Source organism: Brachyhypopomus gauderio, unplaced genomic scaffold (genome assembly GCF_052324685.1).
Source record: "Brachyhypopomus gauderio isolate BG-103 unplaced genomic scaffold, BGAUD_0.2 sc468, whole genome shotgun sequence".
In the NCBI taxonomy this organism is placed as follows: domain Eukaryota; kingdom Metazoa; phylum Chordata; class Actinopteri; order Gymnotiformes; family Hypopomidae; genus Brachyhypopomus; species Brachyhypopomus gauderio.
The window spans coordinates 18,397-32,002 of record NW_027507289.1 but is presented as its reverse complement, the minus strand read 5'-3'; the positions used below and the strand labels follow the sequence as shown (position 1 = coordinate 32,002).

At 39.1% G+C, this 13,606-nt stretch overlaps 2 protein-coding genes, 1 long non-coding RNA gene and 2 other non-coding genes across 7 annotated transcripts in view; 1 reads left to right on the top strand and 4 right to left on the bottom strand.

Annotated features, from left to right (window-relative positions):
- LOC143506337 (lysine-specific demethylase 6B-like) overlaps positions 1-650 on the bottom strand; it is a 14,284-nt gene extending 13,634 nt beyond the window's left edge. For both annotated transcript variants that reach the window (XM_076996316.1, XM_076996317.1), the window contains exons 1-2: positions 510-650; positions 168-309 (exon numbers count right to left, since the gene is read on the bottom strand). In XM_076996316.1, the coding sequence (XP_076852431.1) occupies positions 168-309; positions 510-525 (158 nt within the window). In that variant the 5' untranslated portion in view covers positions 526-650. The remainder of the gene's footprint in view (positions 1-167; positions 310-509) is intronic.
- The window catches only part of LOC143506336 (lysine-specific demethylase 6B-like), a 14,278-nt gene continuing 1,228 nt past the window's right edge, over positions 557-13,606 (bottom strand). Inside the window, exons 5-7 of one of the 2 annotated variants that reach the window (XM_076996314.1) lie at positions 4,862-5,010; positions 1,019-1,182; positions 557-697 (exon numbers count right to left, since the gene is read on the bottom strand). In XM_076996314.1, coding sequence (XP_076852429.1) covers positions 678-697; positions 1,019-1,182; positions 4,862-5,010 — 333 coding nt within the window. In that variant the 3' untranslated portion in view covers positions 557-677. Of the gene's footprint in view, positions 698-1,018; positions 1,183-4,346; positions 4,397-4,861; positions 5,011-13,606 lie in introns of those variants that run through there. The other variant, XM_076996315.1, reaches the window with a different exon arrangement.
- LOC143506348 (U1 spliceosomal RNA) lies at positions 1,861-2,024 on the bottom strand. The gene has a single exon (XR_013128298.1). It is a non-coding gene; the product is annotated as a U1 spliceosomal RNA (small nuclear RNA).
- LOC143506343 (U2 spliceosomal RNA) lies at positions 2,998-3,188 on the bottom strand. Its single transcript, XR_013128293.1, has one exon. It is a non-coding gene; the product is annotated as a U2 spliceosomal RNA (small nuclear RNA).
- LOC143506340 (uncharacterized) lies at positions 10,116-13,288 on the top strand. The gene is made up of 2 exons (XR_013128290.1): positions 10,116-12,655; positions 12,779-13,288. It is a non-coding gene; the product is annotated as an uncharacterized LOC143506340 (long non-coding RNA).

The window sequence follows — 13,606 nt, the reverse complement described above, 5'->3', positions numbered from 1 at the left end:
GAAGGCAGTTAACATTTACACTACAGTACACTTCTGCTAAAATACTTCAAACGCCAACACTGAACATATTTGTGGAAGGCAAGGACTCTATTTGAATGTGTACAGTCTTTATATAGCAATAACAGCGCCTCTGTGCTCCTGGCATTACCTCAGGTAGTTGTACTCACTTAATCATCTTGTAAGCGGTGGGGTCAGAAATTTTGACTGTGCGAGCCATGTTCCAGGACACGTGGATCATCGGAACGATGGACTTCACTTTCTTCACCTCATTCCATTCAAACCTTTCCAGAGCCAACTGGTACTGGTATGCTGAAAACACATCATAAATACAAAACACTGCAGAAAAACCAGCATTTCAATATGGATTGAATTCAGACAGTATTGAAGCTAGATTCGTCCTCATTTAATACCGTGTGTATACTGGATATGGCTGTGTCAGTGTGAACTTCTTATGGACAGAATCCCCCACCCCTCCCCATTCAGCATTTTGCCACTTGGCAGGTAATTACCATTAAGCGGTCCCATATTCCATGCAATATTATTGCACTAGCCCACAGCCTGCACCAAGTGCACTGTGCCTGCATTGATCCACACCAAGTCTCCAGGGCTCTGGATGAAGCGGTACACTGGGATATTGGAGCAGTACAGATCCTCCAACACAGGCCACCATGAGACAGTTAGGTAGTCCTCCCCATGCCTGGATGAGATCAGGAAGGTATGGTTCAACGGGCTTGTTTCAACTGGTGCAAACCTCAAACACCCGACAATCTACGCACATTTTATACCAAATATATATTTTTTGCCTTAAATATGAAAGCCCATGTACAGACTTACAGAATACCTAAAATCAAAAAAATCTTCTGAAATGTTCATCTTAAATCATCCAAGACTGAAAGCGGTAAATGCAGTTTAACCTTACACCGATTTAATCACAAAAATCTCTGATGGCCTGCCAGAGTAACACATTTAGGCAGATTCCATATTAATACAACCATAATAGTGATTTAGTGAGGGTTACACTGAGGGTGCAGATCTGGTGTGCGACTGCCTGGGACCTTCATGTAGAGCTGCACACTGTTCATGCCCAGGATGGTATGGCCTACGTGACTCAGCATATTGCCACTAGAGGACACACGCATGAATGCTGGCAACTTCTGTAGCTCCTGGAGCTGAGGTTTCCACCTGCACACACAAAGCCAAGAGTTGACAAACATATTACAAAATCACTTTATTGTCTACATATGGTAATTAAGATACCAAGTTGTGTCGTTTCACACACAATCCTATTTTTGATGCAAGATAAAGTCTTTACAAAATAAAAGCACAGGGGATGTACAACAGTCTTAATGCATCTGGCACAAAATCAGAGGGCAGCAAGACAATCATATGGAAGCTTCTAGAAAAACTGTTAACTTTTGGGATCAGAGAGGTCAATGTTGGTGCCAAATTTGATAATTTTCCCGGCAGGTTTCTGCTCTGAGCTAGTAATGGAGGCATACAGAGGGGTATTAAATTAAACAATTACAATTAGTGAGGTAATCTAATAATTTATGTTGTCATACTGCATGTGATATTTTTGTATATAATATTATTCCCTGTCATATTTGATTTGTGCTAGATGGCACTGCTGTGGCATCCACATTCTGTACTCTAATTATAAACTTGAAATATTTCAACTGTTTTACATTTTGCACACTATTGCATTTGATAGTTATGTACAAAATGTGGCATGCAAATGTATGGGAATACGAATGAATTTTAATGAATACCTTCCTTAAATCTCAACTCATTGAAATCCCACATGTTGTCCACACACTCAAGCAACAAACAAGGACAGTTCTACTTTTAACCAGAGTAAATCAGGGGAGAGCGCGAACGCAGTCCCCCACTACCAGAAATTATGCAGTCGAGATTCCCACATTTGGGGAATTCGCAGGGGTCAGCACAACCGGAGTGCAATGGCTGAGCCTCGCCCTGGGTGAACCACCTTCTTGATCATGGTATCTCCCCTGCCAGGTAAGTATGAGTTCCTAGTCTACACAGGGACCAGATCAACAAAAGCCACGCTATTCACTGGAAGGGCAAGTTCTCCTGTCATTAAACAACTCAACACAGTCGAAAATAAAAGTGAACAAAAACATATATAACCACATACTGCTTTAACACGTCTGTTATTTCGTTGTTTTTTTCTTCGCTTAGGAGTCCGAATTTTGGAGTCGAGTCTACAGAAATGCAGCGTAGACCATTAAATCTTCCGATTGGACCAGAGTCTACGGTCGACCGGGACTCTGACTGTAGACTACCAATCACATCGCACGGATTCACTGTAGACTACCAATCACATCGCACGGATTCGAATATTCATCACGACACGGAGGGCGGGCTGAGGCGACTGTAAACAAAACCGAGAAGACGTTTCCCATGATGCACTGCTCCGGAATATGCATTAGCCCATAGGACGTTTGAGACGTTATTAATGGTTTGATGTACAGCAAAATCTTAAGGGAGCCAAATTCACAACGATCCAATGTGACAGAGTGACGTATTACTAAATGGTGTGGAGAAATGAAGCTTTCAAAGGCTTTTCATGGTGCTTGAATATCGAGAGCAAATGGACCAAGCACTTCCGGAACAGAACGCGCGCTGCCCTTTGCTTTTGGTTAGTGAATTGACGCGCTCAACTCCTCCCGCTTTACCCTCAGTGGCCAGAAGACAAGTGAGAATAAGAGCGATAGATAGATAGATGGATGGATAGATAGATAGACCTTGATTAATCCCAGAGGGAAAGTCAGTTATTATCTGGAGGTAACAGAAATACAGGGAAAGTGGATGCAGTCGCCGAGAGAAATTCCTAATTGGAGCGACTATTTTAATAACATTTAAAGGATGTGATATACTGCACCGTTGACACAGAAAACGACACGGAACTTAACCTAAAATAAAGGTTTTAAAAGCGTCATTAAGAAGATTGATAACTTTTCTTTACAGAATAAAGGGGGGAAGTGCACCGTTCCCGGAGGTACTGCAATACCGGGTCGATGCGTGGAGTGGACGGAGCAAGCCCCTATTCCATCTCCCTGTTCCAAAAATCAATTTAATATATGGTCCCCGGGTAGGGGACGTATCAGATATTAAACTGATAAGAACAGATACTACACTTGATCTTAGCCAAAAGGCCGAGAAGCGATACCAGTCGGCCGCCGAACAGAGGGTAGCCGTTCAAAGCATCGAGAATCCCCACTACGGTTCTACAACGCAACACGGTTTTCGCATGAAAACGGAAGGACTCTAAACAAAGATCAAGTTACAGTCATGAGTTCATCGAGAAAGGTTGTGATACACGCAGTGCAGGGGTGTGAAAAGTCAAGGGTTCAGAAATGTTAATAACGTTGCTGGTCGACCAATCGGAATACAAGTAGTTTATAGCAATTCTTGAGTAGTACATCTCCTTAATTTCTTAGACACAAAACTGTTCTGACTTAAAAACGTAAACGACCATTACAACAGAAACGTCAGTCTATTCTTTGTTCAAATAAAAAATGGCAGTTGCGTCAAAGACTTAAGTGCACTGGACGACAGCGGGTGAAAAGTGAAGCCACCATTTGCAATTGTCTGACGCCCTCTAGTGGCTGGTTGAAGTATCACCATTAACCCCGCCTCTTGGATGAAGGGCTCAGGGCGCTCGTTTCAAATTACACACGTCTCCCTCACTCTCACATGTATATTAGGGGTGCGATCGTGTTTTCACTTCTATAAGCTCTTCTCTCGTTACATTTCCAAAAAGCTACACTAACCAGCTTAAAATTCACAAACTGTAAAGCAAGATGAATAAAATAAAACACACGATATCGTAACTGCGTTGTATATTCCGCCTAACGTCTGCTCGGCTTGACCAACGCCCAGAGCTGTTCCGCCACTACACGTCTCGTCCGCTTGAAAATGATGCAAAACCACGCTGTTATCAACTAGAATAAATCATGGCAAGTCAATAAAGAGTTTAAATGATAATCATCATTCGTCTGCAGGCGAACCCTCCTCTGATGGACCTTTTAAGCACGACTAATTTTCACGCACTACTTTTCTGTCTAGTTGTTTCCAAGCCGTTTACCGACCCTCAACAGGGGATTTGCGCTTGCATAATTAACCTGGAGTTTGTCACCACAAGTGCACCTCGACTCGAACACTGTTCGACATTTTGATCACATCTGAACTTTTAATGAAAACGAGGCCTGTTGCTGATAAACAGAACCACCGTAGCACACCAAGATCCGTTAGCCGAAGTCGCGCAACACTAGTAGCTAGAAAACCTTGTTTACTTTAAACTTCACAAATCCACAAATACTTACAGACTCGCCGAGTCCGTCTTTGGTAGCGTCACACAAAGCTGCAAGTGCCCCTTGCGTAGGAAATAAATAAAAGCAAAGATTTCCTTCACAACGCAGAAAGATGTGAACGTCTTCACGACATGACCACACAACTAAAATTGTGTGTTATTTTTAAACGCTATTTACGTGTAGCCTAAAACTAAATGTGATATTTCACATCGCCATGATCCAAACACACAGGAGCGCGCGAGCACCATTTTGGACAACAGCACACCCTACAGCCTCGCGCGACTAAGCAGACACGACGGTGCGAGTAAAATATCAAAGTGCTGTTGTGCGATTAACTACACAAAATAACCTTCATTCATCAAGAATTCGGAAGAGGTTTCATGTGCACAAATGAAAAGCTAATATAGTTAGCAAACTGGTTAACGTTACTGGGTGGCTGTGTTAGCTACGAACAAATGAGTCCTCTCTAGCCATCTTAACAGTTTTCCAGATAAGCGTTATAATAAAATACGAATATTTGAACATACCTGTCGATATAAAACCAGAATATCCCTCTGCTATCCTCTTCAGGTAAATTTCCTTCACAACGCAGACGGTTGTGAGCGTCTTCACGACGTGGCCACAGAACCTCCAGACCTGCAGACGCTGCTGCGCGTTGAGGGCGAGTCACTGCAGTCTGTGAACAGGAAGCGCTCATCTTGTTACAAAGAACATGGCTGAAACTCCGGCGAGGTCTTCCACACAACTGAGAAAAATGGTTCATTTGGGACAAGAGTTGGTCACTCTGGGTTTTGTAACTTTGCAGGCCGTCTATATACACAAGGTGCAAAACACATTAAAAGAAAGGGAAAACCAAAATGGGCCAATAAGTCCTTTTTAAAACATGTCTTGTATGCCTTTTACTAGCGACGTCATTCAACGTAAAATGACTCGCGTTGGTATACATAGACCTTTATCCGTTAACGTTCATTTATATAACGCAGATAATTAAATCTTTGCATTTATTTCATCACGACGTTTATTTGGAAAACTGAATACTGCTATGCCTACTTTGTTCTTAACACAGCCACTAAGTAACATTTGCAGACAAGACATGCAATGGAATGTGAACGGTTATTTGCAAAATATATTAGAAACGATGTAACAATGTTACTTGCACGTAGCCTAAACCGTATGTTTAAAAATCTTATATTTCATATTCCTACCAGTGTATGATCAGAGAACACACTCGTGCACAGTCATTCTAAGCGGACACGAGCACACGCGGGGGCGAGTAATGTGACGCGGACTGAGTGACATCGTGAACGTTTATTTGAATACAGAGAAAACAAAAAACATCTTAAATATCAAAGTGCTGCTGTGCGATTAACTACACAAAACAGCATATATTCAGCAAGAATTCGGAAGAGGTTTTATCTGCACAAATGAATAGTAGCTAATATAGTTCAAATATTTAGCAAACTGGTTATTGTTACTGGGTGGCTGCGTTAGGTACGGACAAGTTAGGCCTAGCTAGCCTTACAATTTTCAAAATAAACGTTGTGATAAAATACGAATATTTAAGCAAATATGTCGATATACAATCATTAAGCAAATATGTCGCTATACAATCATAATATTCATGGCCATCCTTTTCACGTTAATCTCCACCAATAAATCCTGCCTTGTTGTATGAGCCTTTACTTTGTGTATTTCACCGGCGTCGTACAAATCAAGTCAGACAGTCTGTGTATACTAGTGGGATATTGAAAAACAAAGAAAACGATATGATCGTGTTTTTGACTCTACTCAAGTCCGCCAGACTGACACACTGAGCTCTAACTTCAGGTCTGTGTTGAAGGACATAGCAATTTAGGCCAATTTAATGTACAAAAGGAACCTGTGAAGTATTTACCCAATTTACATTTTGGGAGTACACAGCAGTCGCTACGTGGTCTAGATACCCAGTCCTGTGCTGAGTCATGATCAAGGACAAAGCATTTCATTTGCATTTGAATGAAACCTGTAGCCAGTTTTGAGAATGGGTACTCTGAGCGATTTCAAGTCAAGAATATTTCCTCCTATTTCAAGTCCGTGTTTCTCCTGGGTGAAAAATGGCCCACACCCAAAATTGTTAAATATTATTGTTGCAATGGTCCTAACAACAAATAATTCGTCAGAAAATTTGCTAGAACCTTAATACAAGCATTCATGAGACCTCTGTGTGGAGAGGAAGGAGAACTGGTAACAGGGGAAATTCACTTCTGTATACAGACATAAAAATCACAATCGCATTTAAATATTTCATATGAAATTTAAACTACTAATCATGAACGTGTTCAAAGCTATCCAAAATGTTCGGGGCATTTTCATTAAGGGAGTAGCTATTATTTGTTTTTAGCTATTATTTCAGCCACACCTGATCTAGTCCATCATAATCTACAGCAGAGCAGATATCTACAGGCATCACTGAAAGAAAGGATGTGTAAGATCTAAAGCCTCTCCAAGCAGAGATGACAACCTGCTGAAATGTAGTTCTCAAAACTCCTTCAAAAACTGTAAGTAGAATTCAAGACCTCAGAAAAGACTTTTTCCAAGAACAATAACCAGAAGGTTATGTTCTGCAGGTTTTGTGTTTAGAAGATGTGTTTAAAAGCCCAAATAAATATCTGGGAAATAATAAAGGTCTACTTTTGAACACTATATAAAACTGTCTGCTTGCATGCTAATAGATACTGTTGAAGGAACCACACACTTGTATCAGAAGAGAAAATGTCCATTTTTAACCCTCTTCTAGAAAACAAAAGAGTAGAGAGAAATATTACGAGTGCCGTGTCATAAACGACGCCGTGTAACAATATGGTGAGATTCCGTTTAAGAAGAAATATAAATCACACTTGCCATGATGCGCCGATTCTGAATATGCAGTAATGCGTCTTGTTAACGTTTGCTAAATTCACACTTGTGAATTAGTTTATTGATAAGCTACATTAAGGAGACAACTGTAGCATTAATCTGCTTTTCATATGGGAAAACAGATTGGACATGCATGACAATAAGAATCAACTAGCCGCTTGGGACGCGGTTCTCAAGCTGTGAAGTAGGCGCTTCGCATAAAAACACATAAATGAGACTGTTGTCATTGTTTTGTGCGTGAAATGATAGCCCGGTTAGTTAGTCAGACCAGCATATCAAATGACATTCATTTAGTCTACTTCATTTCAGAGGACTACACGGCTGACTAGTTTTAGTCTTTGAGTCTCACAAAGTTTTAATCACACACACATGAGCCATCATCTACACACACACACACACACACACACACGCGCGCTCGTACATAGACTTCAGTGTACCACAAAATAGTTATATATGCTACACTGTGATTAGAAAAATTTACATCACGTAGCCTATAATAAAGATTAAAAGGCCGAAATGGAGCACAGCTCCTCAGATAGAAAACAAGGACACGACCAGGTTATTTTAACTGACTGGCATTTTACTAACAGACCGCGATATTAGATGAAAATACAAAATAGGTTTTAACAGCCATCGGCCTGTGGCCGAACTAACGCACTAAATGTTACATTAATCACGCACATATCGGTCGACGATACTTGTGCAAATAATTGCCATACTGCGAATTCAACAAGGCTGTTAAACAGTCAAATCACACCAAAATGTATTGCTTTATCACGAAAGAAATTAAATTATTCTAACCAATTTGTTCAAAATGGCGAATTTAGGCCTATACCGAATTAACTTTTCATGTGCGGCACCATGTGAAGGTGTTACTGTGAATACACCTTTTGTCAGCATAAGAACAAAGCATTATAGAAGTTACGCATTTGCACCCACGTTCTTGATAATATTCGACAATTTTACATAAACATTTTAGTCTCTGTTATTTTGCAGTAAGCGCTTACCTCGCTGTCTTCGTCCGTCCCTGCGCTGTTTTAAGCGTAGACCATTCGGTAATGCTGCAAAGTAAATCTGCGGCACGCCACGGGATTTACAGTTCGGTTTTGTATTTGTCATCTTTAGTTTTCACTTAGGTAAAGTTTTCGAAACAAATATCGATCCTTTTGGTACCACGGTCCAGGACAAACTGCAGGCCCTTACTTCTGTCACGTCAAAGATATACGGAGTCTCTCTATGTAAGCACATCACTTCTCAAGACTTTTCCCTCAGATTTGGAAGCATTTCAGCCCCCAAATGAAAAATGTAATGCGCAGTGTAATCCTACATTTGCATTTAAATGTTCCAGGCATGCATGCTAATTTAAAAATTCACATTCAATAATTTCATTTAGATTTGCAATTGTCTTACTTTGTCAGGTCGAGCGCAGTAACTGCTGTCACGCCATCTGCACTTCGCAACAGCTCGGTCGCGCTATCGACACTGAAAGCTCATTTACGCGCATACACGCGGTATTACGGTAGCGCTTTGGGAAACGACGCAGGAGGAAATCTAGGGGCAGAGATTGAAATGCTATGATTTGATGTTCTGAACCTTAAATAGATATAAAATGCTCATAAATTGCTTTTCAAATATTTTAACTGTAGAAATTATAAGTCAAAGTGTATCATTTGCATGACTCAAGTATTTTACTGTAGCATTTTGGAATAAGAAGTTGTCAAAATCCTGATACATGACGATTCGGTTCCTTATATTCACTTTTTGGAGCTCTATAAAATACACTAGGAAGTGTATTTCAAGAATATGGTGGACTGGTTTGATAATTTGATTTGTGCATCATTCCTGTGATTTGCAAGTGTTTTACTGTAGCATTTTGAGATAACATGAAGGCAAATATATATTGCTTTTTTAATACATATTGATTCATTAATTCTGATCAATCTTCCTCACTACTATCACTGCTTCCACCACAACCATCATAAACACAATTAAATGCACACATTTAAACAGACTTCAGAACATTTCCTGCCATAAACATATCATCTTCTTGGTCTTGATACCACTTGTTTAATCTGTGCAGATTTGACAGTGCCATTATTATATTAAAATGGAGCAAACTAATTTAGCCAAGACAACATGATGTTTCGAATAAATGCAAAAATGTTTGAACCTTTGGTGACCCTGAATAGCTTACACATGGACCAAACCAAACATTAATGTAACATACTGCAATTTGAGATGAATGTTATTTGTCTTTAGTCCATTAGTACCTGAATGTAATGCATCAAATATAAGGAAATTATACAAAGGAAATAAAGAGTACTATATACATATATATTTATAAACATATTAAGAGCTACGTACCATTAAATATAAAAGTAAAGTTTAGAAGTCCCCCCTCCCCCCACAAAAGGAGTTGGGTCTTCCACCTCCTTGAACACACTAAGAGGTGTTAACGACCATGGTTGCCCTAGCAACCTTACCTATATGACCTGACAGGAACACCACTGAACTGAAGAAGTCTTGGGTTGAGTAAAGCTAAAATGTTAAACTACAAACAAGCTTCTACTGTCCACAAAATACCCACAGACAACACATGCAATATATAAAAGTTTTATTTAGTGAAAAGCATCTGAATCTTTAGATTTTAAGATAGTAAAAACATTCTCCAAAACTAAAGATTTTTTTAACAGTTTGGAAATCACCATTTAATACGATTTTGCCATCATGTTATTCCAAAATGCTACAGTAAAAACACTTGCAAATCACAGGAATGATACACTAGGACTTCAAGAATATGGTGGAGTAATTTGATAATTTCATTTGTGTGTTTTATAGAGACCCAAATAGTGAATAAAAGCAACCAAATCGCCATTTAACAGGATTTTGACAACTTCTTATTTGAGTTTGGTATCTTATGACTTAAAATTTCCACAGTAAAAATAACTAAAAAGCAAAATATGAACATATTTAGATAAGTACAGAACATCAATTTATAGCATTTCACTCTCTCTATGGTCGTAAATGAGCTTTCAGTGTAGATAGCGCGAGCGAGCTTTTGCGAACTGCAGATGGAGTGACCGCAGTAGCACAGTAGGGGTGATCATATTCATGCACACTAGTCCTCTTTGAATCTCTTAAAAAACACAGGGCTCAAATATCAAGGCTTAGAGATTGAAAATAAGGTCAGAGTTCCTATACGGCCTCTAAACCACAACATAGCCAACTTAATTCGTCCTAAAAAGTATATTCTCCAAATCCCCGGCCCAATGTAACTTCACATTTCATCACAGAGCCTGACATGACCTCACGATTTACCAGAGCCAACTTTGCACCCTTTGGATTCTGTGATTTCATTTCTTTTCAGCTCGTTAATACTGGTTTGTATTCGCCAAGGGAGCTTGAATTTGGGTAAAATGATTCAGGTCCCTCTCATTCTTCCAACATCTAAAATTATCTAAATGTGTTTGTAAATATCTAGTGATAAGCTGCAGTGTTATTAATAACTGCTGTTATTAACTGCTAACTGATGTGTGGGCTAGGTTTGGTTTGTAAACTCAGCAAGGCGCTGGTGTTTCTGTGGTTCCTCTAAAGAAAAAAAAAAAGTTATACCTGATTTGAGTTGATAAATGGTTTAAAAATAATCACTTTTATTATGGTTACTAGAAGGAAAGGACAACTCCATAGAGTTAATTTAATAGATCAGCTACAGGTCCATGTTTATCAAAAGCATTTAATATTAATGGTCATAGTCACACAAATTCACAAAGTATTTAAGACATGGCTGGCTCAGTTTGCTTACTGTGTGAACTCGCTAAAACAGTGCAGATTTTAAATAAATGACCACGAAAAGAAGAAATGATATATTGCAACAGGAAAAATAGATTTTTCTTTAGAAATGAAAGAGTAGTTCAAAGAGAACTCGGCACCTTCTATATCATAATTGTAACCAACATTTTCATAATATATGAAATCATTGATTTCTGAAGACTAGAAATGAAAAGGAAATGACTATCAATCGAATGGGTAATTCGATTCACACTTAACCTCATTCCAGTAAAATGTCAATATTTACAGTTTGATGTGAATAATAGTAAAAAGTAAAATAAAAAAAAAAACCTTCTCAATTTTTGGTTTGTGACAACCAACTGCAGATAAATTCTGTATAACCAAAACTATGCCTCGGTTGGCATTGTAACTGTATTCTCACATAAATGATGTTTAAAACAAATTCAAGCACCACTAAATGTGTAGATTCTTTAAAAAAACAGCTCTGAATGCCCCCGCCCCCCACAAGACCAGGTAAAGGTCAGGGCGAATGGGGTCACGACCTGCAGCGATGAGAAGCCTTTGCATTTCATTTTGCTGCTATTTTCAGTTACAAAAGTGGCTTTTTGCTCTCCTATACAAAATATGTCTCTTAGACAAACTGCGTCTGCTCTGCATTCTACAATCTACAGAAAAGTGGAGCTATAGAGTCATTAAATAATTCATATATAGCCCAGTTGGAGAGTTTATGGGACAAATTTATCTTTAATCTCCTTAAAAAACAAAACCATACAGAGCAATAAGAATATTAGAAACCATAGACATCTCTGATAACCCTAAAAAAAGACAAAGGAGAATAATTTGTGATAATTTGGCAGCAGTGCTACAGGAAGCAGTATTAGAATGGAAACTGGATAGACAAAATATAACCATACCTGTGACCACAGATAATGCCAAAAACATTGTCAATGCCTCAAATGCAGCTGGATTGTCACCACATATAGGGTGTTTTGCACACACAGTAAACCTGGTATCCCAAAAGGGGTTGGGAGTAAACCAGATTTCTCGTCTTTTGGGCAAAGTCAGGAGAGTGGTCACCTTTCATAAGAGCACGACTGCAGCAGCTGTCTTAAAGGCCAAACAAGAGATGCTCCAGCTTCCTCCTCACAAGCTGATTAAAGATGATGACACTACAAGGTGGAACTCTAGCTATGACATGCTTACACGCTACTTGGAGCAACAAGCTGCTGTTTATTCTGCACCGACAGAAAAAGATGTTAAAATGAATGCCAAAGATCTCATCACACTCTCTGATCAAGATGTGACTGTTCTGGAGGACATGGTTGAGGTTCTGAAGCCCATGAAAACAATCACAACTCTACTGAACTCAGAACAGCAGCCCACTGTGTCTATGATCCTGCTCAATTCTCTCAGCAATGAAACACAGTGGCACAGATTCACAGATTATGAAGGATGTTAAATCGGCTATAGCAACCAACATTGGAGGGAGGTATTCAAATCCCAGTCTTCAACAGTTCCTGAATGAGAGCACTGCCTTGGACCCTCTGTTCAAGTCTTTACCCCATCTGGATGACCCCTCTCGGAAAGAGATATTCAACAGTCTGTCTGAGAAAATCCTACAAAAGCATCCCACACAGGTGTGTGACCAATTGAAATTCATATGATGAAATGCCAACTATTAATAGTGATGCAAATTTAACTTATACTTGAAATACTGATACATTTATAAATGTATATTCTTTTTTAAACTCGGGCCCCAGGACAAGGGACCAGCCAAAACCCTGCAGAGGACCCAGAAACTGCAGTATCCAGTGAAGGCAGCCCCCCAGCAAAGAGAACCACACTCAGTGAACTGTTTGGTGACTTTTATAGTACAGCCCCCACTACACCAACAACAACAAAATTATGGTCTGATGTTGTCAAGGCCATAAAAAATGACAGTTGTCATTCTCAGGGACTGAAAAAGTCTTAGGATAGAGTTTAGTTTAAGGCTCTATTTGTTCTCTTATTTTGTACATGTTCCTGTAATTGTTTTATTATTTGTTTTGTTATGTTGCACATTGCTGTTTTATTAATACATTTATCTTTTATCAATTATTTAAATTTAACCATTAGTGCCTAATGTGGTGTATTACAGATCACTTGTATCACTTATATCAAACCCAACTTTTGAAATAAGATATTGTAAATTTAGACTTATCCAAAACTGGTGTAGGCCTCTGCTGTAAAAAAGAAAAAAAAAAAAAAAGAAAACCGAGGATCGAATCAAAGACCCTAAAATCGGAAATGAAATCGAATCGAGGATTTAGAGAATCATGACACCCCTAGTACCCCAAAGAAACGGAATGATCCAAAAGTAAGAAAATGGAGGAGGAAAAAAAACAGATGCCATGTTTAACTGCCAATACTATGACAGCACAAACTGCCTTTCATTGTAAGTCTCTCAGGGCCAATCAGAGGTCGGTATGTTGGGTTGCTGGGAGTAAACGGAGTCTTTTTTTTTTTTTTTTTAAATATGCCGTGTCTCAATTATGTAATACATCTTACGCATCTCAAACAGAGTGTGAGCATTATGTGTGACTGTACAT